The sequence below is a fragment of the Perca fluviatilis genome, chromosome 17, assembly GCF_010015445.1.
Source record: "Perca fluviatilis chromosome 17, GENO_Pfluv_1.0, whole genome shotgun sequence".
NCBI lineage: Eukaryota > Metazoa > Chordata > Actinopteri > Perciformes > Percidae > Perca > Perca fluviatilis.
This window is the reverse complement of record NC_053128.1, coordinates 19,559,301-19,587,291: the sequence shown is the minus strand read 5'-3', so window position 1 is coordinate 19,587,291 and position 27,991 is coordinate 19,559,301. Positions and strand designations below refer to the sequence as shown.

The 27,991-nt window shown below is 38.8% G+C and overlaps 1 protein-coding gene across 4 annotated transcripts; it reads left to right on the top strand.

Moving 5' to 3' along the window:
* The first annotated feature begins 79 nt into the window (after positions 1-79).
* On the top strand, positions 80-23,529 carry tbx5a (T-box transcription factor 5a). 4 transcript variants are annotated; one of them, XM_039778741.1, is made up of 9 exons: positions 80-203; positions 5,544-5,716; positions 6,450-6,544; positions 8,170-8,289; positions 9,244-9,391; positions 15,410-15,562; positions 18,620-18,711; positions 20,123-20,355; positions 21,375-23,529. In XM_039778741.1, the coding sequence occupies exons 2-9, from the start codon at positions 5,573-5,575 to the stop codon at positions 21,965-21,967; spliced, it is 1,578 nt and encodes a 525-aa protein (XP_039634675.1). In that variant the 5' UTR covers positions 80-203; positions 5,544-5,572; the 3' UTR covers positions 21,968-23,529. The 4 variants fall into 4 exon arrangements, with proteins under 4 accessions (XP_039634675.1, XP_039634676.1, XP_039634674.1 ...); XM_039778742.1 differs by having other exon boundaries at positions 113-199; XM_039778740.1 differs by lacking the exon at positions 80-203 and adding an exon at positions 4,444-4,842.
* Positions 23,530-27,991: the final 4,462 nt, after the last annotated feature.

Here is a 27,991-nt window from a genome sequence, read left to right as displayed (position 1 = left end):
TCAGCCACAAACCTCACAGCTGGTCTTTGGTGCAGAGCATCTGGGCGGGCTCCCCTCCCTGATCCAGGAGTCCTGGCAGGACTGGTGGTTAGCCACACCAGCACTTTCACCTGCCTGTCTGCTAAAGTCTCACCAGACTTTAAGCAGCTCTAAGCGGTAACATCAGACCACACACTCAATAGTACTGGACAGCCAAGAGGTAGGTAAGTATATTTAATCTGTGTGTGTGTGTGTGTGTGTGTGTGTGTGTGTGTGTGTGTGTGTGTGTGTGTGTGTGTGTGTGTGTGTGTGTGTGTGTGTGTGTGTGTGTGTGTGTGTGTGTGTGTGTGTGTGTGTGTGTGTGTGTGTGCAGTGTGTGCGTGTGTGTGTGTGTGCAGTGTGTGTGTGTGTGTTGCACTGAAACCATGGTTGTTTCCTTGTAATCCTGCAATCAGCTTTTATTCCCCTTTTTTTCACCTGATGCTTCAACCTATTCTATTTTCTGGCGCCTTGTCAGTTGTACCTGGATGAGTTGGATTTGTAGTTCTTCAAGAGGAACGTTTGGTGACACACATGCTATTAAGACATGACCTTAATGGGCTTTGGATACTGTTTGCATCCAGTGGTTTTTATTTCTAATGCTGCAGATTTACAGTCTAGCAAGAGCAGCGGTGAGACTGTTTAAATGCCACCGGTCAGCATACTGTTGCTTACTGACTTCTGTGGTTGATGCATTGTATGTCTTCCAGGCTACATTTAGATTTTATGTTTCAGAGTGAATAGTAATTAGCCAGCATGGTCAAGCAACATGTTGAGATTTATTTATTTTAGAAGTGAGGACAGGTTTTATGTACTTTACTGTGTACATAAACAGGTTATTTGAGAGATTAACTATATTATACTATAGAAAGGATTTGATTCCATGTTTGTTTGTTTTAAATGTAGAGAAAGTTATTCACAAATGCAGTTTTTCCTCTGCCTTTCATTTTCATCAGCAATGTCATTTTTCTACCAAACACATTAAGTGATAAAAAAAATATATAGAATGCTATATTTCACTTTTTAAGCTCAGTCACAGTGTACATTTTTTTAATCTCTGAGTTTGGGAGGAGTATGCAAATAGAAAGTGTTTTGTCTTATTTGGAGTAAACAAAGATATAATCTTGGGATGTACGATTTTGTATATGCAGTTTGTTAAATTGTGTGTGTTGCTATAATTTTATTTTCCTGACCTCTGTATAGCATTGTGGAGCAATTGTTTTCCTCTGTCCTTTTAACTTTTAAATTCACTTTTACATCACACTGTAATTTATTTATTATGTATTGTATTAGGTAGCATTAGAGTTCATTTGTTTAGTTTTTGCAAAGTCTTAATGTTGCTCGTATGTAATCTCCCAATGAGGCATTTACTTAACTTAACTAAAGGTGATTTGTTTATGATGTGCAAATATTGTAAAAATGTTTCTTGTTTTATTAATTAAGTTCAATGATTACTGCATACACTGATGCGCGGATAATCGATGATTTTTTTAATGTGATTTAATACGAATAATATCAAAAAGCTATTTAGTTTTAATCTCTAATTGTTGGATTAAATTTACCTTTAAATTGCACGCTTATTTTAATAAACTACCATGTTACATGTACATGTGTTACATGTTTTTCTGTTGTGGCTGATCAGTCCCCATCAGGGCCGATTTATTTTACACTGCTTGTGTAAAATATTTTCTTTTAAGTGCTATCCCTATCAAATCATTGACAATCTCGGTTTATTATAGGTTTATGGCCAGAAATTGTTTATTAACAAATACGTTTTATAAATCGACCCACGTGTCTATTTGGTGTGACACTATTAATACCTCTCTAAATTTCCCCCCTTGTCTGTTTTAGTGGCCAAAATTACGGATTCTTTTTTTTTGTCACTGTCAAGCCAGTTTATTTTTTTAGATTCTGTTTGTGTGACGCACCGTTAAACAGTTTTAAGTTCATTACTATAGTGTGAAGCTTTCATGCTGCACCGCTGCATCCACGCCATCTGTTTGTGAGGGTAGCCTTTATTTTAAATGATCAAAACGTTGCATTTTGGGCTTTTTTTTAATTACTTGCTCATTAGGCCTTCAATCAATTTCCACGTGTGGTCATTTCCTCTTAAATGAGTTTCACTACAATATCTCTCCAATACGTGAGTTCTCATGCCAATTAGTAGGCCATATGGCTAAAACGGAACCATGGAAAACACATGATGACATAGGATAGCTGCTGGGCTATTTAGATTTATATTAAACTGATTATCAATTTGGAATATTCTTAACTTCCAATATGTTATAGACTTATTAGTGATAGATTTTCAACTGTATTATATCGACCTTGGCATTATATTGACCTTACAGCGCCAGACTGAAGTTCGTGACATTTAATTTCTATTGATCCAAACGGTATGCCCTGTTTTGATTGTTGATGGGACGATTTGTTTTCTTCTTTTATCGATATTCTGTTTTTCTCTTTCAAAGAAATGCAGTTTTTCCTTCGCTCTCTGTATTTATCTCTTTATTTCCAAACATGAGCTTGATGTTGGCTATTATCAGGCAATAACGCTGTAATGTAAAACAAAGTATAGCTACAACCAATAATCACACGTGTTCAAGGAACTTGGGGCCAAATGTGAGGCCTGTATTCTATTTGTATTTGCACTCTGAAAACAATATTATTGCAATATAAAAGTTCCCTGTAGCCTATTCCAAGTTCTGCAAAGCTAATAGTTAGGTTATTTGTGTTAGTACAGTAATGGAGAAGCATGCCATTAGGACGTCCTTCGGAGCTCTGTGTGCGTGCATGCGTGTGTGCATGCGTGCGTGCGGGTGCAAAAGCGAGAAAAAGAAAGTTTCCCTATATACTATACCCTTAACTTTTGTAAATTGTGTGTGAGACTGATTAGCTTCGTTTTGTTTCATCCCACTTCAGTAAATGTGTTTTTTGGTCAGGGGCAACATTTGCCATAAGATTTCTAGATATCCAAATTAATTCAAATGTACTTTTGCTACCTTTTCCAGGAAAATGTTGTTGCACATAAGCTACCATCCCCAATATCTTAAAATGTTGATGTTTCGAAATAAAATAGTTGTTTTAACTGCTATACTTTCAAAGCTGCTTTCGACACCACGCTCGCTTATTCTACTATTCTATCATTAGGCCTACTCCGCGTGTCAGTCCTCCCCGTCATATCTACTCAACAAGTGTTAGTATTATTGACAGCTTGCTAATGGGCAAACATCCACCTCATACTGTGTCTCTGTATCACACCGAATGATGGCGAAATTGACTCTGTGGGCGCGTGCGTAATCAGATAACAGCCTAAAAAAATGCAAATAAGACATTGTATGCGCACACTGCAAACAACTTGAGCAAGTTGTGTGTTGTCATAGCTACTGCTCCTGTCTTTCTATTAAATCAAATATGCTGCTTAAGTATATTATTTCCAATGATCAGCCCAGTCAGAGTTAAGCCCCATCCAATACAATTACAGTTCAAGAACAACACTAATAAAAAGAAATTTGGGATGGTAACATTTCAAACCACTAAGGCTGATTCCCATTCTACCTTCCAACACTATTGAGTGGATATTTTTCTGTCAGCTAAATACGCGTCTGCTTGCGTGTCTAACCAGGCGCTGCCATTGCAAACATGGCTCCATACGTTTAGTTGTGATCTTCAGATGATGTCAGAATATGAAGTCCAGTGTCCAGTGAAACGGTCCGCGGTGTGCTGACTAAACCTGTGTGAAGCCACAGGCCCAAACATAGCTTACACCGACTGCCCCAGGCTTGTGTTTTCATTGTGGGGGCAAATATCCAATTCCGACCTAACTGCGTCTTTTTAGCCTCCTACTCTCAGTCGTGGAAGCTGTTCTGTGCAGGGAATGGTCCAAGGTTCGTATAACATTACTTGAGCTAACGGTCCGTTAATTGGTAAGCCTATTCTTAATTACCCACTAACAGAACCACAGGCAAAAACACATGCTCGATTAATCAATTAATCATTCCTTGGCCATAAGCAGAGACAACATGTTAACCCACAATATCTGATGATGCTTAATACACTTGATTTCTATATTGTCTGGAGGCTATGACTGGCGTAATGGCGCATGAAGGAGCTAATATCAAATGGATTCCTTCTACCAGACTGGGATTATTGAGAGGTTTAGGAGAGGAACTGGGGTGGGTGCCTGGAAGGGATTATTTTTGGTGTATAAACCAATGCTATTCCTGCGCAGACTGCTCCCCCCATCACCCCCACCCCCTGATCTACGCCGCGAACTCCGCTTCCGCTTCGCACGGTTGGTCATTGATGCGCAGTGGCGGGTTGGAGAGGGAGCGCGCGCGCTCGATAGAGAGAGAGAGAGAGAGAGAGAGAGAGAGAGAGAGAGAGAGAGAGAGAGAGAGAGAGAGGAGGCGCAGAATTGACAAGGCAGAGACTGGGATAGAGAGGAGGGGAGAAGGAGGTGACGGACCTGCTCCTCTGGGACTCGGCTACAGAGTACTACTGCTAGGTGCTATCGCCGGGCTCGGCTCACAAAACGCTCTTCAGCTGTAAAATGCGCGATTAGGCACCGAGCTTTGCCTTGAAGCTGTCACCGAGCTCCGCGAGGGTCTTCACGGTCGCGGCTCCGCTTGTAGGAAATCTGGACTAACTGAGAGAGGAGGGAAAAAGAAGCATTCATGGAGATTCTGCGCAGCTTCGTTGAGCAAATCGCCTGGATTATCTGATTTGGGGACGGGGCATTGCACATTTTAAAGACGAAGACGGTGTTTCTCTGTTGTGCCACCGCCGTGCCAACTCTAGTCCACGACGTGTTTTTGTTTTTAGGTAAGCTGATCCCGCTCTGACCCGGCTACGTGTATTCGTTGTTGCAATTCATCGAAGTATAGGCTCCTCTGCGTTGCAGGAACCACTGCTCTCTGCAGAAATGACAGCGTTTTAGTGTAGAGGGCTGTTTTTTAGGCTTCGTTGTGTCCTGGACTTCACCATGTCGCGATTACAGCAATAACGCTCATGTCTTTTGTTTGGGGAGCATGAATAGGAAATACTGTTTTCTAAAAGAGAGGGGGTCCTGGGGCTTCATCAATGTGCCGCCTTATTCTCCCAAAATAAGTCAGCAATCACACTTTTAATGTGAGCAATTCTTTAGACTGTGCACTTCCCTCTAATTCAAATAATGTCTTTGTTCATTTCTCAAAATAAAGTTATATTGGTGACAAGGATCTTGACATATGATACCAAACCATCTTATTTAAACAAATTCAATTAATTTGCTGTTACACTGAAAACATTCAATTTTTTAAATCAAGTTGGTATGTTAATATGCTATGTTTTCCTATCTTTTAAGTCTACTTTGATGCTGTAGTTATTAGTATAGCACACACCTCCGAAAATTAGTAGACTGCCTTTATTGTCACAACATAAAACTCATTTGTGTCTGTCTGTATATAAACTTATTCAAATCACTGTAAAAATGTTAATAAGCAGATCCAGTCTCACACACTGACATCTTTGTTTGGGTCTTACAGCTGGGACAGTAGTTTTCGTTGCTCCGGTCATGGCGGACCAAGAGGAGACTTTTGCCCTTCAAAACTCTCCTGGTGGCTCGGATTCAAGGGAATTACAGACCGATAATAAATCAGAGAAACAGAACGGGACATCAAGCAAATCCCCATCATCACAGACAACTTACATTCAGCAGGTTAGTATCAGTATGAAGGCCTCAGTGTCACTGCTGCGAGCCGAGGCTGCTTCCACTCACTTATGGGGTCCCTGTAAAAATAATTTAAAATAAAGTATTTATATTCGTCCGAAAAAGTAGGTTAACTATATTGTCGTTTGGGGTGTTGAAATATAGCCTACACGAAATGTTAAAGAAAATATCTGCCAATGTGATGGAGTAATTCTACTAATTTTACTTATTCTAAAGTACAGATATAACTTAATTTGAATCCGATATTTAGTCTGTCTTAGTGAAGTGTTCGTTGTCTCATTGCGTTTCTCAAAGAAACTGATTTTAGAAGATCAGAAAAGTTTCAAAGCAAGTTTAACTTGTTTTTAGACTAGACTTTAGAACTGAATATAAGACTAATACATTCTGTAGGAAAATATGTTAATCGTCAGACATGAACTCTTTCCTTATACTGTATATGCCTAGTTAAGTGCCCAACAGGTTTCAGACTACATAATTACAGAGTAGATCTTAAATAAGTAAATAAACAAGGGTTACATTGCCCTAAATTATTTATTGTTTAAACTTAAATTGAAAATTGAAATGTGTATTTGACTGGCATTTATAATTTCCTCTTTGGCAGCTTTTGACCAACTAAGAAGGCCTCAAAACCCTGTTTGACACTTCTGCGTAAAATTGAAGTTAGAAGCTTATTACAGCATTCCGGTGGACACTTTGGGCAATAATATGCTTTATTTTGAAGGGAATGGAGGGAATAAAAGTTTATCTGCACGAGAGGGAACTCTGGACAAAGTTTGACGAGGTGGGGACGGAGATGATCATCACCAAAGCCGGAAGGTAAGATCACAATATAAAAAAGTATTTATCATCATTATGACGGGAAGCCACTAATCTGAACAAAGAGGGGGGGGGTGGGGGGGTATTGACTGCATGTCTGTTAGCTGATGAGGCTGCAATCATTTCCTATGAATTGTATGTAGGCCTAGAATTAAAATGTAGTTATAGGCCTGCCTGGATTTATTTTGTGTGTGTGTGTGTGTGTGTGTGTGTGTGTGTGTGTGTGTGTGTGTGTGTGTGTGTGTGTGTGTGTGTGTGTGTGTGTGTGTGTGTGTGTGTGTGTGTGTGTGTGTGTGTGTGTGTGTAGATTTAGAAATATACAATGTTAGGAACCACAGGGAAAACACAGAGCATCTGGCGGAGGCTTAGCGCTCTGCAACATCACGAGCGCATATATAGCCTACATTTTTGTCTGGGTGGCCCTTATGGGGAAATGCAATACCATCGACCAAACAGAGAGAGAGAGAGTTGAGTTTGAGTCTATTTTACTCAACATGTATTTAAATTCAATAAAATATACTAATTTCAGGAACATATGTTCTGCCTTTTGCAAACGCTGTGTGTGTGTGTGTGTGTGTGTGTGTGTGTGTGTGTGTGTGTGTGTGTGTGTGTGTGTGTGTGTGTGTGTGTGTGTGTGTGTGTGTGTGTGTGTGTGTGTGTGTGTGTGTGTGTGTGTGTGTGTACGCAGACACTTAACGTGACAACACTTTTGCAGCAACATGTTATGCAGGGACTGTACATGTGTCTCGCTGTCTGCTCCACAGTTGCCCTCAGACTGCATGCAGTCAAAATAGCGCTCGTCTGCTGAGTGTGAACTTGCATATATGCATGATGACCGCTAGTGTCTGCTCATGTCAAAGTGGCCGCTGGCTCACATGTGGCTTGCCATTATAAATGAATGCATATTTATAGTTTAACACAGCAGCATTTCATTGTGCTCTCCAGTGCGGGCAGATGCCAGTTGTTTTCTCACAGCTGCATAAAGTCTACATTATATTCCCGTCAGTCATTTCTCTCCTGTTTTTGGTGTGAAATGATGTTACAGAGCAGCTCCCCTTCGTCCTCTTCAATCCTTCCTTTTGGCTCGTGAGACTAGGCTTACTCACATTATGTGTTTGTTTGTTTTTTTACAATATGACAGCTATCCAATATCTAAAATCCGGCCCGCAGTGAAAAACGTTTTTATAATGCGCAGGTCCTTTTCCAAAAAAACCCCCCCCAAAAAAAAAATTTCATAATGCCAGCCCCTCCCCAAACCAACCCCCCCCAAAAAAAGGGTTTACTCTCTCCAAACCAAATCAAGGCATTTATTTGACATGTTAAACCATCAAACGTGACCTGACTGTATAATTTAGTTTGCAAATTGTAATAATTATAAAAACGAGAAAGTCATAAGATTTATTCTGAAAACACATTTGTTTTCAGTCACAGTTTTGTAAAACTTTGTAATGCATGCCTGTGCCCGCCAAATGTTTGAAAATGGCTAAATTGGATGGGAATCGTTCCTCTACCGAGCAGAAAATCACAACAAACCGCAGCCTATGTTTGCCTACATGTCGCCTTCTTTTTCTACTGTCTGACAGAAATACTATACAGCGCCATAAACCGTGTTTTGTCCTTTGCAGGCGAATGTTCCCCAGCTTCAAAGTGAAAGTCACGGGATTAAACCCCAAAACTAAATATATTCTCCTGATGGATGTTGTTCCTGCGGACGACCATCGATACAAATTCGCCGATAACAAATGGTATGTAAAATCTAACACACACAAAAAATAATTTTTGAGGACTTTTTCTTGCACTTTCAAACGTTTCTTAAATACTACGCGCACGATATTTCACAATAATGGGGGTTGTTGTTTCGAGGGTCGCAGCTACTCTCTCTGGAGCTTATCCCAACTGGACATTTTGAAATTGTTGCCCTGATGGATGAGAATCGGAAGTGAAGATATTATTCGACAGAGAATTATGAACTGTGTATATTCTAGTGCTTGCCAAGAAATGTTGTCAGCGGGGAGAAATGTTTTTGCCGGAGCTTGTTGAATGAATGTTGATGACTTTTCCTATAGCTATACCAGCCTATATGTGCACTGCAACAAGGCTGTCTTTCACAGTGGGGAACAAACAGGGTTATTTCTTTAGTGTCATGTCGATCTCTCTAACCTTGGTCTGGAATCTCTTGTTTTGGGTCAGCGCCTTTCAATGAGGGGATACTTATAGAGGATAATCACATGCCAATACTGCCGATAATGACCTGTCCAAAGCATGTCCTGGAACTAATTTTCCTCTTGATCTAACGATGTTGGAAAACAATGTCTGCCAGCTCTTATCTGACCTCTGACCATCCAAAACCAACTTCTCAAAGTATTCAATATAATTATAAGTTCTTGCATTAAAGAAACACTAATGCAATGTTTTGACCAGGAGAGAAACATCCTCAAGGCAAGTAGCAACAGTGTCCCGATTGGTCTCTTTTTTTTGTCGTTTCTTATTTTAATTTGATATTTTTCTCTTAAATATGCCTACGTCGCATTCAATTCAGATATCCCTCTACATAATTTCAAATGTTTGACAATGAAATATTAGCCTAAAAATGACGGGGAAATGTTGTCTACTTAACATTTTACACTGAGAGCCCGTCCGCTTTCTTTAGTGGCTGCATGGTCCAAGGTGTGACTGTGTTGCTGTGTTGCTGTGTTCAGGTCTGTGACCGGGAAGGCAGAGCCCGCCATGCCCGGCAGGCTCTACGTCCACCCGGACTCTCCCGCCACGGGGGCGCACTGGATGAGGCAGCTCGTCTCGTTCCAGAAGCTGAAACTGACCAACAACCACCTGGACCCGTTCGGACACGTAGGTGCCTAGGACTATATATATATATATATATATATATATATATATATATATATATATATATATATATATATATATATATATATATATTATTTAACCACATGTCTGTGAATACTAGCCTGGTGCTGCACTGATTAACGTCCAGGGAATGTATTTTTCGCTTGGTGTGTTGCTCAGTGGCACTTCAGCAGGGAGGCTTGCCACTGAAACACACTCGTCGTCACTTTCTACTCATCTTTACAGCTTTTACAACACAAGTGCTGGTTTGCACAGCTGAACTTTGAGTAACGATTGTTTTCCTTGTTTAATTTCAAAACTTCGTTACACATTTGTATGAAAATCACCCAGCTAAACTAGACAAAACCAGTGGCGTCAAGACTCACAGAGCTACATTTGGGGAAAAAAAAGTGTTGCAGAGACCGAACTGTGCGAATAAATGAATTAAATAAATTATGAGTATTATTATTATTATTATTATTATTATTATGAATATTGTAATTGTTAATAGTATTATAATTAATAATATTATTATATAGAGCATTATTTAAATTTTAGAGTTGTTTAGTTTAGGTTTTAAGTTGTAGCTGTTTAAAAAAATGAAAAATATACAACTGCCTCCCTCCTATTGGTTGTGATTTGCATGATCAGGCACCATGGCTGAATGTTCAATTTAATTAAAATGTAGTCACTCCTCCACTTCTCCATCACCAGCTTCACGGATGTTATGAAGTTCGGGTTTTTCCTACTTTCTTGTTTTAATTGATACTCTTTCAAACCTCCTCTATTCTGAAATAATTCCGTCTTTTGCTCAGATAAACACCAAAGGATACAGTTCATTATGCCTGTGGAGTTTCCTTGAAACTATATTTGCAGATGTTACAAATTATAACTATATAATATTATGTAATGCAAATGATGGTTTTTGGTGTTTGATTGAAAAAAAAGTTCCTGTAAATATAATCCATTTTTCTTTTTACTGTAAGGCAAAAAAATAAATCTCAGAAAAACTATTTACTTATCGATTTCACAAATTAACTATGCATTCTTGCACTTAATTCTTCATTGAAAACAATCACACCCAAGGAAGATGAATTAAACAACAGGATATTGAATTAGCTGCAAGGAAAATAAATACATTTTTATAAATACTTGAATAATTAATTCAAGTATTGCCTGTTGTCCTTTTGAAAAACAAGCCAAAGGGATAGACTTGTATCACTGAGAAATACATGAATACATGCTTTGACAAAGTGAATCTATATATATAAATATAATTTTCTCCTTATAATGCAATTCACCACACAATGAAAACAGTGTAATATCGTATGTTCTGATTTGGGTCTCTGTGATGTGTAGAGAAAACTGCAATTTCTGATTCTGATTCTCAACTAATTTGAATTTAGACTCTTTGTCATCGTTGATGGTAAAGAAAAATAACATATTTGGTTCCAGTGGTTGCCCAGGTTGATTATAGCCCCCCTAGATGCATTAAAGTTGTAGACCTCCTGGAAGTCAGCTTAGATAAGTAAAGGGGAGCAGTTGTGCATTTCTTTTAAGAGGCAATTGCACCCCCACCCATCTCTTCCCTCAGCAGTTAGGGACTGTGTATGGTATCCATTTCCTAACTTAGCTAAACTCCTCATTATTCTACACTCTATCTGGCCTCAGGCTTTGGTGATTCCTGTCTTACCCAAAACACAAACATCACTTACTTCATCAACTAATGAGCCTGTTGGCGTCAGGTTTTCATAAAATTCTAAGTTGATGGGCACACTGAGGCCAAATGAAATGTCTTGTTGTAGAAATGGAAAAGTCAAACAATTAGCTCTCTTACTAATAGGCCCAGTCATTAGAGGAGAAAAAACTATTATGAGGTTGGCAAATGGTACATTAATAAATACTCTGGTTTTAAGGAGGTATGTAAATAATGTGGAAAACACAAGAAATTGAATTAGAGATCATTAAACGTGTTCATGTTGATAAGAGGATGAGGATTATTTGTTGACCATATAAGAAACAATAAAACATGCAGTCCTGTTATAATGTTCTAGTGATAATATTTAATTTATTCCAATCATCATTCGTACTGAATGCAAATTGACAACTAGTTGGTCGTCAGGTACACACAAGCCCCTCTCTATCCATATAGCGCCTATATCGTTGTTGTTGCATTGCCAAAGCCCAGCTGGTGAAATGAAATTGGAGCTCTGTCGGAATGTGAGCAGTGTTGTAAATTTTGGGTTAAAGTGCGTTTTTGATTGGTTGCAGTGGTTCCTGGCTTGGCCTCTTTCGTGCTGGGAGACAGCACCCTGGGATTCATAAATGAAAGGCTGGTGGCTGGCCAGAAATATACTGCATCGGCTTGTTGGTCCAGCTGGTTGAAATAACTTGTAGATGACTTATAATTACTAGCAGTGAGACATGATACCAAAACATATTGCTGATGTTGAATGGGCCCATTTAGGATGGGCCTGAATTGATCATATACTCCAGAAATGTCTGGTAATTGGACACGCGTCAGCAGACTGAGCTTACCAGCTCAGGCCTGTTGTGAGGAGTCTCCTAGGAAACAAGGGAGGCTGAGCCCAATGGGGCCTGAGTGTTTGTATACAGTTAATTGTTTAGCTTTATTTTTGTATTCAGTTGATATGTCAAGAGGTTGTCTCCTAAATTGTTATATACCACTAACTTGCGATGGCAAATGTTTTTTTAGGAAACAGGATTTTGAAATTATGTAAATTGTGTAATCGTAGTTTTGAATAAGATGGTGTGTTTATTTTTTTGCAGCTTAATTTTTTATTGATATGCTCAGGCAGAAAGAGTGACATGACAAGTACATATATGTTGTAAATGTTTAAAGTATTTGATCATATATTGGTCTCAAAGTAATCAAATGTCGCTTCTCCATACAGTTTATGACAAATGCAGTCTAGTTGAGGATAATGCATTTTGAACATGGTTTCATGGTGAAAATGGTTTTATTTACCATTGTAACATGCATGGTAATAAATAACTGCTGCAGTTTTGGAAAGTATCTAACTAAGTACATTTACTCAACGTACTTAAATACAATTTTGAGGTATTTGTACTTGAGTGTTTACATTTTAAGCCACTTTATACTTTTACGCCTTTACACAAATGTACTTTGTATGCACTAAATGTATTAGACGGCTACAGTGTAGTTAGTTACTTCAGAAGCACAAGTAGTTAAAATGAGCTTCACCTTGACCATCTGCTTACTGAATGCATCAGTAATAATCATCCATTAGTATTGTGTATATATAACAATACAACACGCTGGAAGGGGCCTCTGCATAAGTACTTACATTTGTTATACTTGCTTTTAATACTTCTGTACATTTACTTAAGTAAAATTTTAAATGCAGTACCTTCACTTTTTTTTTCTTCCTGTATTTGAATTCCTAAAAAGCATTTGTTTTTGTCTCAGGTTTCATACAAAGCTGCAGTTTTAGCTTTGATCTCCTTCTCAACTCCTGGAATATTTCTCAGTGTTATTCATTTCCCCCCTCAATTTGCTCCTGCACTCGTCTCCCTGTCTTCCCACACATGTTTTGGCCAGGAGGGTGGAGTGTGAAGTGTGAGGATCGCACTGTTTACATTTGAATGGCAGTGTGCGATGAGCAATAGATGATGGTGTACAAAGCCTGTTGATCCCGAGGCTCGGGGAAACTCTCTGATGTGGTGGAACATGAAAGCAAAGGGCAGAGGCTCGGGACCCAAAGTGATCCCTCACTATCATTAAATACTATCATCCAGAGGTTGGGGGGAACAGAGATACAGGGACCCAGGCAGGGCAGCGGCTGGGCAAGGGAGACGAAGCGTGTGCTGGGGCCCCAGTGGGTGGTCCACAGCTCCCCCCCCCACACACACACACACACTAACACACATACTGGACATCAGGAACCCACACTCTGTGGACCGTGCTATGTTCCAGGTTTAAATGTGCATTTGGATATTTCCACGCAACTTCTAATGTGTCTTCGTGGCAGACATTTTTAGCTCCCAAAACCATGTAGTGTGTTGAATGACGTCTTTGCATTGGTGGGATTGTTGTGTGGTTTGTCCAATCTTGGACGCATCTTTGCAGACCTCAAGTAAGCCTTTAATGAATGCGTGCATGGGAAAATGTTTTGTTTAACCTACTTTTTCTCTGCACTGTGTTCAAATCGTTTTGAAAAGCTCTTTCACTGGACTAAAAGCCTCATTTACAAATCCAGACAGAATGGTAGTGCTGCTTGGAATGTGTGGTTATTATTATTTTTTTCATTTGCACAATGACATTACCTCACAACACAGGAACCAATGCAATCCCACACTTAAAACAAAACAGAGCTACCATGGAATACAGCAACACAATTTAATTTCTCTCAGCCTGAGGCTCAGTTTTGGTAAAACTATTCTCAACCTTAAAGCCACTTTACTGGTATTGTCAAATCAGCAAACACGTTTCCATCCACAAGTGACTCTTCCACAGCTTGCTTATCTAACTAAAATGATACACTCAGCTGACATTGTATCAGGGTCAGTAACTTCCATTAAATCATCTTGCATCTACAAGGTGCATGGCAGGCAGTTGAAAAGCCATTTTTTCCCAGTTTCTGCCCATTACAAAAACCTATTGCACCATGAAATAAGATCAAGTTCAGCTGGAAATTGAAAATGGATGACTGTTGTATTGTCTATGTAACCCTTTATGGTTCACTTGGCTCTAAGAAAGGACTTTGGGGTTATGTCTGTTTAATGCTATAGGATGCCCCCACAGGTACTGGAGGTCAGGGCGATCCCTTGTCTCCTCTCATGCTTGCAGTGAAAGGCAGGTACAAAAACAACCTTTAAGATAACAGATAGGAGGAATGCCTAAGGGACAGAAAGGTGGGGGTCGTTGGGTGTAAACATTAAATAAAAGGAGTGGTCGAAAAAAAGCCCCTTTTTTCAATCTTTAAGAGTGGATGTGATGAAAATAAAAACCATTAGATTTCTTTGGGGCTGATGACCATGACTCCCTGGTCCGTCAAAACAATTAGACTTAAGACCCACGGATGAGAGGGCCTCAAAAGAGAAGTTCAAGGCTCAAGTTCAGCTGTGCAGACGCGTCTTTATGTCGCCAAGCTAGCCACGGGTAGTAGTCATCACTTAACATAAACTAGGTTAGTCAGGTTAGAGGAGCAAAAGGAGAGAGGACATGCTTATGTTATCCTATCACTCTCCCGGGACTGCTGATCTACTCACAGTACTGTAATAATTTCAATATAGTGAGTACTGTATCTGCAAACATACAGTAATGAGTTTGGAGTTGCATAACAGGGGAAGTTTTGTTTCAGTTTTGGCTAGAATAGAAGAAAGGTTAGAAAGAAGAAAGGTTAATATGAGGAAACCATCTACAAAAACAAAAAAAGAGCGCACATGGCCCAATTTTATTTCAAATATTAATGAAAGCAGTAAAACTTTCATTACATTTTGTAACGCAATAAAAGTTTACCTTTTAGTCAAACATGTAGGCTAATTTGTCCAAAAAAGTACCGTTCTTCAAACTTTACAAACATTTTAATTGAATCTATTGGCCCTCTGTGAGATTAATAAAGTATATTGCCTTGACCTAAGATGCTGCCAAGTCTTTTGTTGCCTTTTCCCACCTTTAATGTCTGAATTGCACAAAGTATGCCAAGTACCCCCCTCCCCATCCCCCCATCCCCTCTACTTTCTTTTATCTTTGTCATTAGGCTCAAATGTACTGCAAAATGGTAAGCATTGTCAGCCTACAAGCTTTCATCAAATGTAGAAATTGTGGCAACACAAAATAAAGTTTGGATGCGTGCAGCCAAAAAAGGATTTAAGGGAAATTAAGTTTTTTTTCTAAGCATTTACTAAGAAACCCTAAAGTTAGACTGTGTATCTGTTTCTCTTTTCTGCGAGTTTTATTTTTATAAAGGGTGTTTTGCTGTGATTACATGTAATCTAAGTATCTAACGATAGGCTCCACGTTTTATTTTTTTCTAGATTATCCTGAATTCGATGCACAAGTATCAGCCGAGGATCCACATTGTGAAGGCGGATGAAAATAACGGCTTTGGCTCCAAAAACACGGCCTTCTGCACTCACGTCTTCCCCGAGACAGCCTTCATTGCGGTTACGTCCTATCAGAACCATAAGGTACGTCCTTCGTGGGCAATTTTTGGATTTTCATAAGAGTTTCTGTTGCAGCCTGTGACATAGTAAATACCAACTTTAAATTCACGGCGTATTTTATTAGGCGATTTAATTTGAATAGTGTTTTAAAACATAGCAAACAAATGAAAACGGCGCAGAAATACAAACAGAACTAGCCTACGCATTGCGCATTGAAAACTATTGCGGAATTATGTAAACGTTTAATTTCCCTTTCAAATTAAAAAAATAAGCAACAACAGAAACATTGTTTCTCAAGAGTTCCATTGAATGTTGCCCATTTTTACGGAACTCCGACTGGATGTGCTGACTGCAGGAGAGGAAATGAAAGGCGCTGTTCCCTGTGAGGTTAAAGTAAAGCCTTGTCACTGTCAGCTCAAGTCCCTGATATCACGATGAGTCACTGACAGACGAGAGAAACCTTCAGATACCCGACTAGACGACGTCTGACCTCAGGAGACTTTTCTCCAAGTTCCAGGCCTGCAGCGCTTTGTAGAGCGAGACAAGCTGCAGATAAACCGGAGAAACGCCAGTGTAGCCTACCCGACCTAATAACAAGAGAAACTACAACAACGCATCATTATAATAATAATAATAATAATAATAATAATAATATTAATAATAATAATAATAATAATAATAATAATATTGAAAATTGAGCACTTTGAAATACTTATTGTCAATTATTTGGTTAAAATGTGTTGTTGTTTTAAGTCAATTTTACAGTTGCCGAAAAACGCATACATGAACTTGATTACCGGATGACTAGATTATCTGTAAATTATTATCTTTTCTATTAATTAAAATAACTCTTTGCGTGACAGATGCGCAACATTAGTTTTATTTTTTTGTTTAAAGTTCTCAAAAAACGAAAACGCTGACCTGAAAACTATATCAAATAATATAATAGTCTACATTATATTATAAAAGTCCTATAATATATTTAATATAATTTATAACGGTTTTAAATGTTCACTTCTATTATATAATTCTTTCCGTTGAGGTTTCGGCTCTGTTGTTGCAGTTGACGGTGCAGTAACGTGTAGCCTAACGTTAATGAATAGGCCTAGTAGCCTAAATTAAAATTGTTGCCATGAGTTTGTAAAAGTTGAAATTCTGGAAGATTTCCTTGCTTTTTATTCACACAACAATTTAGAAAAGGGTCGCCTATAATAACACTAAATTAGAGTTAAATGAATGTGTGATTTCACAGTTGTTTATCACTTTAGTTGAGAATTTTGGGGGGAAAGATGTAGAAATAAAACTCAATATTTACTCAGCAGAAATTCCAGGGGGAAAATCTTGGGAATACAGATATATGTAAACAGCGTCTGTTTAACATCATGTTACCATGTAGGCCTATATGTTCTTAGTTTGGGGAATATGGGAGAGAGGGGCGAAAGCTCATAATGTCCCCGCAGCCAATCAGACGTCTCTGCGCTTCTGGGAACAGGAAGCGCAAATGAACGACATGCTGTAGAACCATTCATTATTTTCCAACATGTTATTGGGGGCTCAGATCGTAACCCCGGGCTAATTATTGGGGCTTTCCAGACCTGCAGAAAAACAAGTATTTCTGATCTGCAGGCACTTTACCACAACTGTCTAATCAAACAGTCTAACATCTGCCAAAGCAATATGTGCTGCAGGCATGTGTCCAATTCACCTGTTAGACTCTCAGCTAATGAAATGGTCAAAGTCTCTGGTTTCAAGTATTTCCTGCCACTGCTGCAATTAAAACATTTTTCCAAACTGTTTTCTGAGATATGATTTCCTTTAGAATAAAAAGTGAAAAATGAGTAGTCAATAACTCCAATCTTATATTTAAGTTAGCCTATATTAATACATTTTATTTGAAATACTTAAAAGTAGTTCTATAAATTAAAATAGCCAAAAGCATCTTGAAATGTGTTTATATAGGCCTTCGTTTTTTTAATGAGCATAGTTTGACACAGTCTATTAAAACTGTGGTCTTAGAAGCCGTGAATGAATTTAGCCCGAATGTCTTGAATACTCTCAAATTATTTTTAACAGTATTCATATTCTTTGCTCTGATTCTTTCCACCCTCTGAGTCCAGTCAGTAGGAGAACTGTGAATTGCAAAATACATTATTTTCTTTAAACTGAACTCCAGCTATCACTTGGAATGAGATATTATTTGTCTAGCTGTATTTCTTCTTGGAAGGCCCGGAGAGGGTAAAAAGAGTGCAACAAGACTCTGCCCTTTTTTTTATTCCTAACTTTTAAAAAAAAAGATGAAACAATATGTAAATCCACTGCCAGGCTGCGTGCATTAACAAGAAGCTAGCAAAGTGTCATGAGAGATTTTACAAGGTTTGGTGAGAGTGTCAGCCAGCGTACAGACAAACCTCCAGTCTTGTCAGAAAGCTGGAAGCACACAAGAGCTGCCAAGTCATTACCTGCCAGAAACCACTGCTCATGAGAGGGATATCCCTGGATTGGGTTTAACCTGTTTGGGATTAGCTTTCAGGGTGTTTCTCTTCACTTTTTTTGTTTGATATTTACAAAGACATTTTTACTAAAACATAGTCATAATAAATCACCTTATTTGCATCTGTCAAGCATGCGCCAACTATCTGTTAAGCCAGAGACTGTCAAATGTAACATTATAAATTATGCAATGAAAATATGTCTCATTGAGACATGTTTTAATTTAATTTTTTTTATTTTAGCATCCCTAAAAGCATCTTGGCTTCTGGAAATGTGATCTATTTAATTCTCTTGGGTAACTTGTGAGCAGTTAGATGCATCCAACAACACTTCAAAACTCAGCTCGACAAAAACATGCTGTAATACTATCATTGAGCCTCTTGCTAAAGAAGACATGTCTGTTGTGAGAGTACAGCACATACTGAAATGTTGCATTTTTTTTATTTAAATAGCTCCTATTTTTACGACAAAAAAGTGACACACGTGTTATTTATTTGGGACTACAACTAGTACTTGTAAGTGACACAACCAGCACAACATATGGCTTTCATTGCACAATATGTTACTAATTAGGTATTTTTGCTGTTTTAGATAACCCAGCTGAAGATTGAGAACAATCCGTTTGCAAAAGGCTTTCGTGGAAGTGATGACATGGAGCTGCACCGAATGTCCAGAATGCAAAGGTAGATAGACAAAGTTTTTAAATCTGTATTTTATTGATTTTGGAGCATGTGAAGCGATCTGTTATTCATAATATATTTCTTTAATTGATCCTTGCCCATGACACATGGAAACACTGACACAAACTAAATGATGTCAAATGAATACATTACAGGGATTATTGACATCCTGATCACACTGTCACTTAATCAATCACCAAAATGCAAGCCAGTTATGAGTGTTATTTTCAGTGAGTGTTATTTTCAGTGATGTAAGTGTAGTTCTTGATACCCGGCCAGTTTTCATGCTGAAGACTTTTATGGTTGATCTGGCAGAACCTCTGAAACACGACTGCAACATCTCTGCACGTCCACACAGCTTTTTCTACCAGGATGTTCTGTGTGTGTGTGTGTGTGTGTGTGTGTGTGTGTGTGTGTGTGTGTGTGTGTTGGTTGTATGGCTTGGTCCGGCAGCCAAGGCAATGCACGACCACATTGCTCTCTCTCCATTATTCAGTCCAGATGAGGGATGGAGCATGCGTCCGTACTGCGTGGAAACACATTTTCAAAGGAGAATATCTGGTTTTGAAACCTACGGCCCACCCACTCCCCCCTTGGGCAACCGATACAAACGTGTGCATTCAAATATAGAAATCCCAAATCAGAAAAAAAAAAACTGTAAAGCTGTTTGGCTTTTCCACAAGGTGCTAAAATCCTACCTCCTTCCCATAACCTGTATTCTGAGCCACAATAATTAAGCATTTCAGATTAATGTCATGGTTTATGCTTTGGAGAAAAAGCCATGGAAATCTGGGGAGAGATTTTTGTAGTTTCAAGTACTTGAAAAAAAAAAAAAAATCACACATTTGATTGTATCAGACAGACATAAGTGCCACAGTTTAATACAATGTTTTGAGTGAAATGCATTTCACCTATCAAAACTTGCAAATGTTTAGAGCATGGTAAGAGTCCAGACCACACTATCAATCCTACATGCCATTGTCCGATCCTGCCGAGTACAGTAAGCTATGCACGTCTGCTCTTGGTTACAATGTTGAAGGGAGAGCTTATTGCAAAACCAGGTCACTGTTTCAACTGAGGAGATCCCTGAAATCAAAGAAGCAGAAGTAGCAAAATGATCTATTGACAGATCCTATGGATTAATAGGAGTGAAATACATGCTGGCGTTTTCACTGGGAAGAGTTTTCCCCAGTGGAGCCTCTCTCTCTGTGTGTGTCCTAAGTAGGTGTGATTCACTGATGGTGAATGTTGTTGACTGTCTTTGAGAACAGAACTTTCGATGAATCGAACTGTACAGAAATAAACAATTGATATTCTTTTTTTGAATAAACTGTTTTACGATAATATTTTGGGGGGTCAACTGCAGATAATTACTAACAACTGTATTTGTGTCTGTGTGTGCGCCTGCACATAGTACCAAGGAGTATCCAGTAGTGCCTCGCAGTACGGTGCGCCAGAGAGTGGGCTCCAGCCAGAGCCCGTTCAGTGGGGAGGTCCAGGGCATGGCCACCCCGAGCACCCTGAGCTCCCAGTACTCCCAATGTGAGAACGGGGTCACAAGCACCTCACAGGACATGCTGCCTCAGTCGGGCTCCTACCCCCTGCCACATGAGCACGGCCAGGAGTACCACTGCATCAAGAGGAAAGGTAGGAGACAAATATGGGAGACTGATGTATCAATGTCAGTATCCATATCCATTGATGTTAACGCTGTGGTTCTATTGCGGTATTAGCCTTGCAAGCTGAGCCTTTTTTATTTTTGAATTAATTGGGTGTTTTGGGTAATTTGGCCACTAACTACCCATATAACAGTGATAAGTAAGGGCAACATATGTATTTTAAAATGACCTTCTTCTATAAAAGGGCACACTAAGTATATATATATATATATATATATATATATATATATATATGTATATATATATATATATATGTATATATATATATATATATATATATGTATATGTGTATATGTATATATATGTATATGTGTATATGTATATATATATATATATGTGTGTGTGTGTATATATATATATATATATATATATATGTATATGTATATATGTATATGTATATGTATATATATATATATATATATATATATATATGTGTGTATATATATATATATGTGTATGTGTATATATATATTTGTATATGTGTATGTATGTATATATATATATATGTATATGTGTTTGTATATGTGTATGTATATATATATGTATATGTATCTATTTTTTCACATAGATTATGTCCACTTTTACACAGATTTGATACGAAATTATGCTAAATTTGTACTTGTGTATTTATTTTTCATATTATTTTTCAGGAACGGCGCACGTTAGTAGTGCAAAGTATATAAAGTATTTGCATAAAATGGACAATAATCATCTGAGCAAAAAATACTCAAACATTATGTGTTTATTTACAAAGCATGTATATTTGTTTTTCATGAATAGCATTTAATTGGCAGTCAGATAGTGGGAAGTAATTATTTGTTTTGGTGTCAATTAATTAGCAGTTGAACAGAATTTAAAGCCAATATTGCATTATTCCAAAACGGTTTGTCACGTTATTGACATGGAGTTGCACATTTTTTTACTTTACAGAACTTAAAGATAACACTTGAGTAACACTGTTATTTCACTCTGTAATTCTCCCTGCAGTGGAGGATGACTGTCACTCAGGTGAGCACAGCTATAAGAAGGCCTATCTGGAGAGCTCGTCCAGTGAGGAGGACCATTACTACCGTCCTGTTGGCTACGCCCAGAGCCTCGGCCTGGCCAGTGGGCCCTACCGCAGTGAATCCAGTCAGCGACAGGCCTGTATGTATGCCAGTGCCACCCAGGGTGCTGAGCCAGTTCCTAGTTTGGAGGACATCAGCTGCAACACTTGGGCCAGCGTTTCACCCTATGGGAGTTGCTCCGTCACCACCATGCAGCCAATGGACCGGCTGCCCTACCAGCACTTCTCCGCTCACTTCACCTCAGGGTCTCTGGTGTCCAGACTTGGCGGGGTGGGGGGACACGCCTCTCCGCAGCTGGGCGATGGCCACCACGCTGCCATGTACCAGAGCTCCATGACCCACCAGACTCTGGGCCGCCAGTGCAGTCCTGGGGCTGGGATCCAGTCGCCAGCAGCTGGCCTACAGGGAAACGAGTACCTCTATACACACGGTATACCACGTACACTATCGCCACACCAGTACCACACTGTACATAGTGTCAGCATCATGCCAGAGTGGAACGAAAACAGCTAAAAGAGCTTTTTTTCCCAATCAAGAGATACAAATATTAAAAGGAAAAGACAAAAAAAGGACCAAAATAAGGCAGGGTTTAGATGAATTTATATTTATATTTTTAGAGGACGTGTAGCTGATCATCTTAATGAGATCAGTGTTGGTTCACGGACAGCAGTGGATATTGGTAAGATGGTGTTGAAGTTGGAAAGCAAACATCCTATCACTTAACTTGTTGTGACAGCATCTGCACTTATAAGCAAATAACATAAACATGAATAAAGTGTAGCTGGACCAGAATATACACAGACTGCTAAGGTGCAGAGAAAGTGAACACAGGGGACACTGAACAGAAGAACAAAAAATGCTTCAGATGCTTTGCCAGCAGTCCCCAAGTTGATGGCCTTCTTGTGCGTTGGTGTTTTTTGGATGTCAAAGTACAAAACTCTTGTTTTGTGTTCATGTCCCAAATTTATGTAAAAAAAAAAAGGATATTGTCTACTGTCACATTATCCTGAGTTCTCATTTTCTTTTAAATTTTTGTAGTTAAAATCTTACTTTGTGGTCAAATTGCTATAAGTTAAAATGAATAAGCAGATGGGAGCTTTTGGTGTGGCTCTTTGGCGAATTTGCTTACTCTTAAAATCTCTCCTGTTGCTGGGTACATTTACATGTTAAGGCCATTATGAGAAACATGACCTGGCTTCATTTTTTCAGGTATATTCGTACTAATACAATGACGTACATTTGCTAAATCCATTTTTGGTCGATTTGAGATTGATTCACACAGATAACTGTTGGATTGGGACATAACATAACATATCGTCTTGTTCTTCCAGTATGGAAGTCATCATATGTCCAGAAACACTGAGAACTGATGAAATGTTCCTCTGTGTCTGGATGTGTAATTAGGCACAGGGTTGCTAACACATTACCACTTTATAAGGTGATAATATGTCAGGGCTGTGGGTTTGTCGCCTTGTTGTGATGTTCTTCTGCCCTCAAGTGGACAAAAAAAATCATGAATGCAGCTTTAAGTGTAGTAATTATTCGATACAGCTACATAAAGATTAGCAGTTGGAGTGTGACGGTCATTAAGTTGAAAGAGCATGTGTTGATCACGGTTTCAGTTTCTGATGGAGAGGTAGCTTTACAGTAAAGAAACTGATGTAATTCAGATCAGAATAACAGATTTAAACCCCAGACTTAAAACATATTTCTTGAAGCAATTGGCAGACACTATAAATTATCACTTTGATTTGGGTTAATACTGCAGTTACAAACACTATTAAATCATGCTCTGTTTAGTGAAGACAAACACACAAGCAAGACATGCGGTTTTAACCCTAAATGTGTTTGTATGAGCTCTATATGATTAAACCTATTTTCCATGCCAACATACAGTATACAGTAATGAATAAACAAGCTACCTGACATTCATACTTTTGTTGTTGTTCAGCAATGCCATCCTGCAAAACCTTGCCACAGTCCTTGTGTTGTGCATACGTGTAGGTTGTTACATTGGAAGAAGTCTAAATCTAAAATTATTATTTATTTGGATTGTACACTATACCACACTCTCCATGGGGATTTGTGTGACAAACTACAGCATTGCAGTATAGCATTGTAATTTCAGATAGGTTGAAAAGGTTCTGACATAACAACCCTGCAAAGTTTGGAGATTTTTTATCTTTTTATAAGTTCTAGTTGTGTTTCATGCAGTCTCATGCTGTACTCAGTGAATGCTTGTGCTCTAAAATATTTTGTATTAATCCCCAAAATGGCACTTCTCTGACAATCAAACTAAATGAGTGTATGTTAATTCAAATTTTTAAATGCGTATGGTTGATAGAATGCTATTTGTCAATAGTATTTATTTTTCAACTCTGTAAATCAGCTTGCTCCTGCATGTATCAAAGATAGATGGTCCCATTTCTTTTTTTATAGCCTGTTTTTTTATGATTGTTTATAGGATTTTCTAATCATACTTCAGGAGATTACAGATACAGCTGTAAAAAAAGTATCAAAATTAGATTGAAACACATGGATAACTTTGTAAATAAACATGTACATAACAGAATACCTGCAATAAATTTAAAAAAAAATTAAAGTTGTGTTCTTTTGTCTGTTAATGCTAAATTCTCTTTCCATTTTATTCAGATATATTTGTGCTATGTAAAGGTAAAGCCCCATGGGTGAATTTCATTATTTGGGCTGATTGGACCTCCTCTCATTACTGTTGAGTTTAATTGACATCTTATTGGCTCTACTGTTTGCCTTGCTGCACCGGTCAGGGCAGGATAAATCACACCTTTATTATTCTTATTAATTTGTGATATTATGTAGTTTCATCATATCTCCTCCCACCTTCAACCTGAGGTCTAATCAGGATGACTGGAAACACCTGTGTGGGTGTGCAGGGCCTTCAAATTGTACGGCAATTTGTGTCTGTAAACCAAACATTATTTGCCTGGGACACAGACACCGAAAGACAAGAGTTAAATTCTGATAAATGCACTTGTTGGTGGCAAGAAATCACACTTCATTATTCTCAACATTCATTCACCCTGTAGATTATTCAAGGAATTAAATATCTGCTGTCTGGACAAAGTTGGTAGTTCAAGCTTTGTTGTGTTCAAAACTAGGCCTATACAAGCACTGTTCGTAAGGGTAATAGCTCAGTAGCCAACTATTTTTGACAGTTATCACATCATACCTGTTTCTGTGGCTTCCGTGGTCTTTTAATAAGCTTTTAACAAGGAAGTAATGTACTGTGTATCACGGCTGAGTGGACAAGCCGCAATCAGGCACCAGTGAGGGGAGCTCCTCTGCTAAAAGCGACTGATTAGGTCAGTGACAATGATAATTCAGTATAGTGAGTTTAGTTTAAAAATTTTGTATAAAGGTTTGTTTGTACATTTATTGAAAACCTAAAGTGGCCACAAGTGCTACATGCTAAAATAATCAATCCACAAAGAGCATCAGTTTTCTCTCTCAGAGCTACAACCAAGTTCACGGGTTAATAAATAATAACAAATATAATAACAGTTTATTAAAATATGTATTATTATTATTATACGATTAACTTCGGTCTCAAAGCTGTTTGCAAACCATTTCTATTATGTGAAGCAGTTTATAGAAGCATGGGTTAAATAAAAGTGGATGGTGTAAGACAGCTAAAAAAAAACTTCCATCGCAAATTTGAAATTGTCACGAAAAAGTTGTGCAGTACTTCACCCCAGCAAGCAAATCAAGCGATAACATTGTAATAAATTGATTTATGATGAAATATTACCACATAGTTGACCAGGCCTTAACAATACTATTCTTTACAACATCATAAATCAAAACGGCATGAAAGATGATAGTATCCTGCCCTCTAAGCTCGTTTATGTCATCTTAAATTCCACTCACTTCTGTTTATGGAAATGTTAATTAACTGGTGAAAACTTGAACATATGATACATTGAACAATAATGAAAGCAGGTAAGATATGAAATTGAAACATTCAAAGGAAATTAGAAAATGACACTGTCCATTCCCCTTCCCCCCTATCCCTTGACCCTCACAGTCTCTTGGTTTTGCTACTATTTATCTTTCACTGTCTCTACCCGTCCCTCTTCATCTCTTTTACTCCCCGTAATCCTGTTCCCAATCCCTCCAACCGCCCCTCCACTCTCTCCACCACCCCATGGCCAAAAACAGTGACCTAGACTCCCAGCCTCCTTTGATGTGAGCGATGTGACCCCTGCGCTCCAGATGCCCCTACACCGCCAGTCTTATCCTCTCCGAGAGCCGGCACAGCCCACAGAGAGGACCAGTGATTAACCCCGCACAACCTGGGCCTCCCCTCCACTGCTTAAACACATGATGTATCACAACACCCACCCCCTTGCATCCCCCGCGATTCACCCAAACATGCATGTGTGGGCGAGAACCGATGATGCAATAGGCTCTTTAAACATTTAAAGAACGGGTCAGCTTTTCAAAGGGAGGAGATGGAACCTTTGGCCACTGCTTCAGTTATCATGGTCAGTGCTTGAAAGTCTAGTGATATGTCAGAAGGAAAACAAATGAACATCTAATAAATGGAAAGCCTGGATGATGAATGAAACTTCACACTGGTGCATTGCTGGTTTATTTGGATTATGAGTGTATATCTTTGTCATACCTGTGCTGATAGAGTTAAAGAGGATGAAAAGAAACTTGCTTTTATCTATTAACTGAATATGCTGAAATGAATCTTAGGAGAACTGTTTATTATTCTATGTGACACTTAAATGAGTACATGCAAATTGGAACAGCACTGAATTCCTTATAACTACATCAAGTATCTTTCAGTAAACCCGACATCTTTTTGTTACTTCAGCAGAGAGAAAATTAAAACAAGTCTTCTCAGAGTAATGATGAGCCATGGCCTCAGTCAACCTTAAATCTGAAACCTAAACAAAACATAGTCTGGGTGCCCCACATGACAAAGGAGAAGAGTGCAAGAACAAGAGCATTCCTAGGGGTAGAAAAACGAGGGAGGGGATTACTTTATTAAGATGTACTGAAACACAGATCACCACAGATGGATGAGCCCCTCGCACAAAGAAGGTTTTCATAGAATCAAATCCATCTCGTGCAGGAGTCACAAACATCTGTTTGAAAAGTCCGACTGTTGCAACTTAAGGTCTTTCATTAGAAACTTTTGAAAACCTTTGGACAGCCAGCTAAGACATCAATGTCAGAAGGCTCTGTCTAAGTCTAAAAAGAAAAAGAGAGAAAGGGACAAAGAGGTTCTCCTAATAACCACAGGGTTGTGCTTATCCATGCAATTCTAATAACGAGGCTCCAACCTGGGCTTCAATCGACAGAGCATCTGGGCTATCCACATAAGGAGGCAAATGCTAATATTGCTCTTGCTGGCAGATAAAATAAAGTCTAGCACACTTTTCCTGGCACATTTCCAGGGCAGATGTCTGATGCCTGGCCTGAGGCTTCTGATGAGATGGTGGTGGGGGTCAGTCTAGAATTAGGAGAGCCCTCCATCAGATAACACATTTTCTGGTTCATGTAAAGACGTACAGCATATCAACGGAGACATGCATCACTGTGATGTGAGATCAGCATCTGTGCAAGGCAGCCGATTTTTGCCTCCGCAACCGGCTGAGACAAGTCCTGGGATGGGAGCGCTGAAATGGGAGCACAGACCCTTCCATCTCCCACCATTCAGTCTTTCAGCACCACTCCTGGCCATAGTCCTGGGGAGAGAGTGGGAGGAAAGGGGGGAGGGCAGGGAGCGTCCTCCGAAAAAGGCAGACGGGGATGGTGCAGTGTTGATAGGGTCAGAACCAGAGAGTGTCTCAGAGCTAGAAAGCAGAGGGAAAGCTGTTAATCCATATCCATACGGTGACGGGAAACCTTCATTTTGCACATAAGTACATTTGTGACTTAAACAACCATCTGCCTATATCTAAGCTGTCCTGTCAGTGTAAAATCCTAGTGACTCACAACTATATGCCTTTCTGGAGGATAATAATATCCTTTGATTCTACGGTTTATTTTGGTAAATAAACTGCTTTCCATGGGTTCCGATGATTTTGTTTACAGCTGGTTCAAATCAGCTTGTTCAGACTACTGTTACCGATGGTTTCAAATCAAGTCCTCAGATGGACGATAAAGGTGTCCCGCAGGGATCAATATCGGGCCCTCTGCCATTTACTCAATATATATAAATAATATTTTTTGCATTGAGTAAATAGATCCAAATGTATTCATTATTTATATATTATATATTAAAATATGTTTAAATAACATTGCAACAACAGTCTTTATGCTGACCATGCCATACTGTAAATTTGGCCTTCTCCAGGTTACAGTCTGGTTTTAATGACCTCCACACCCCTCTTAAGAAAAAAAAACATTATACAATCCACAATTTTATTTACACTTACACTGGATTATGGAGATATAATGTATGCTCATGCTGCTACTATGACTCGTAAATCACTGAAAGCCATTTATTGTAATGCCTTTGAGCCTGTGTTTCTATTGCCTAAT

Bases quoted from the DNA above. Each gene is read 5' to 3' on its own strand.
- tbx5a (XM_039778741.1), top strand. From the start codon at position 5,573: ATGGCGGACCAAGAGGAGACTTTTGCCCTTCAAAACTCTCCTGGTGGC. The intron at 6,545-8,169 runs GTAAGATCACAA...TGTCCTTTGCAG, and splicing joins ATCATCACCAAAGCCGGAAG to GCGAATGTTCCCCAGCTTCA. The intron at 15,563-18,619 runs GTACGTCCTTCG...TTGCTGTTTTAG, and splicing joins CGTCCTATCAGAACCATAAG to ATAACCCAGCTGAAGATTGA.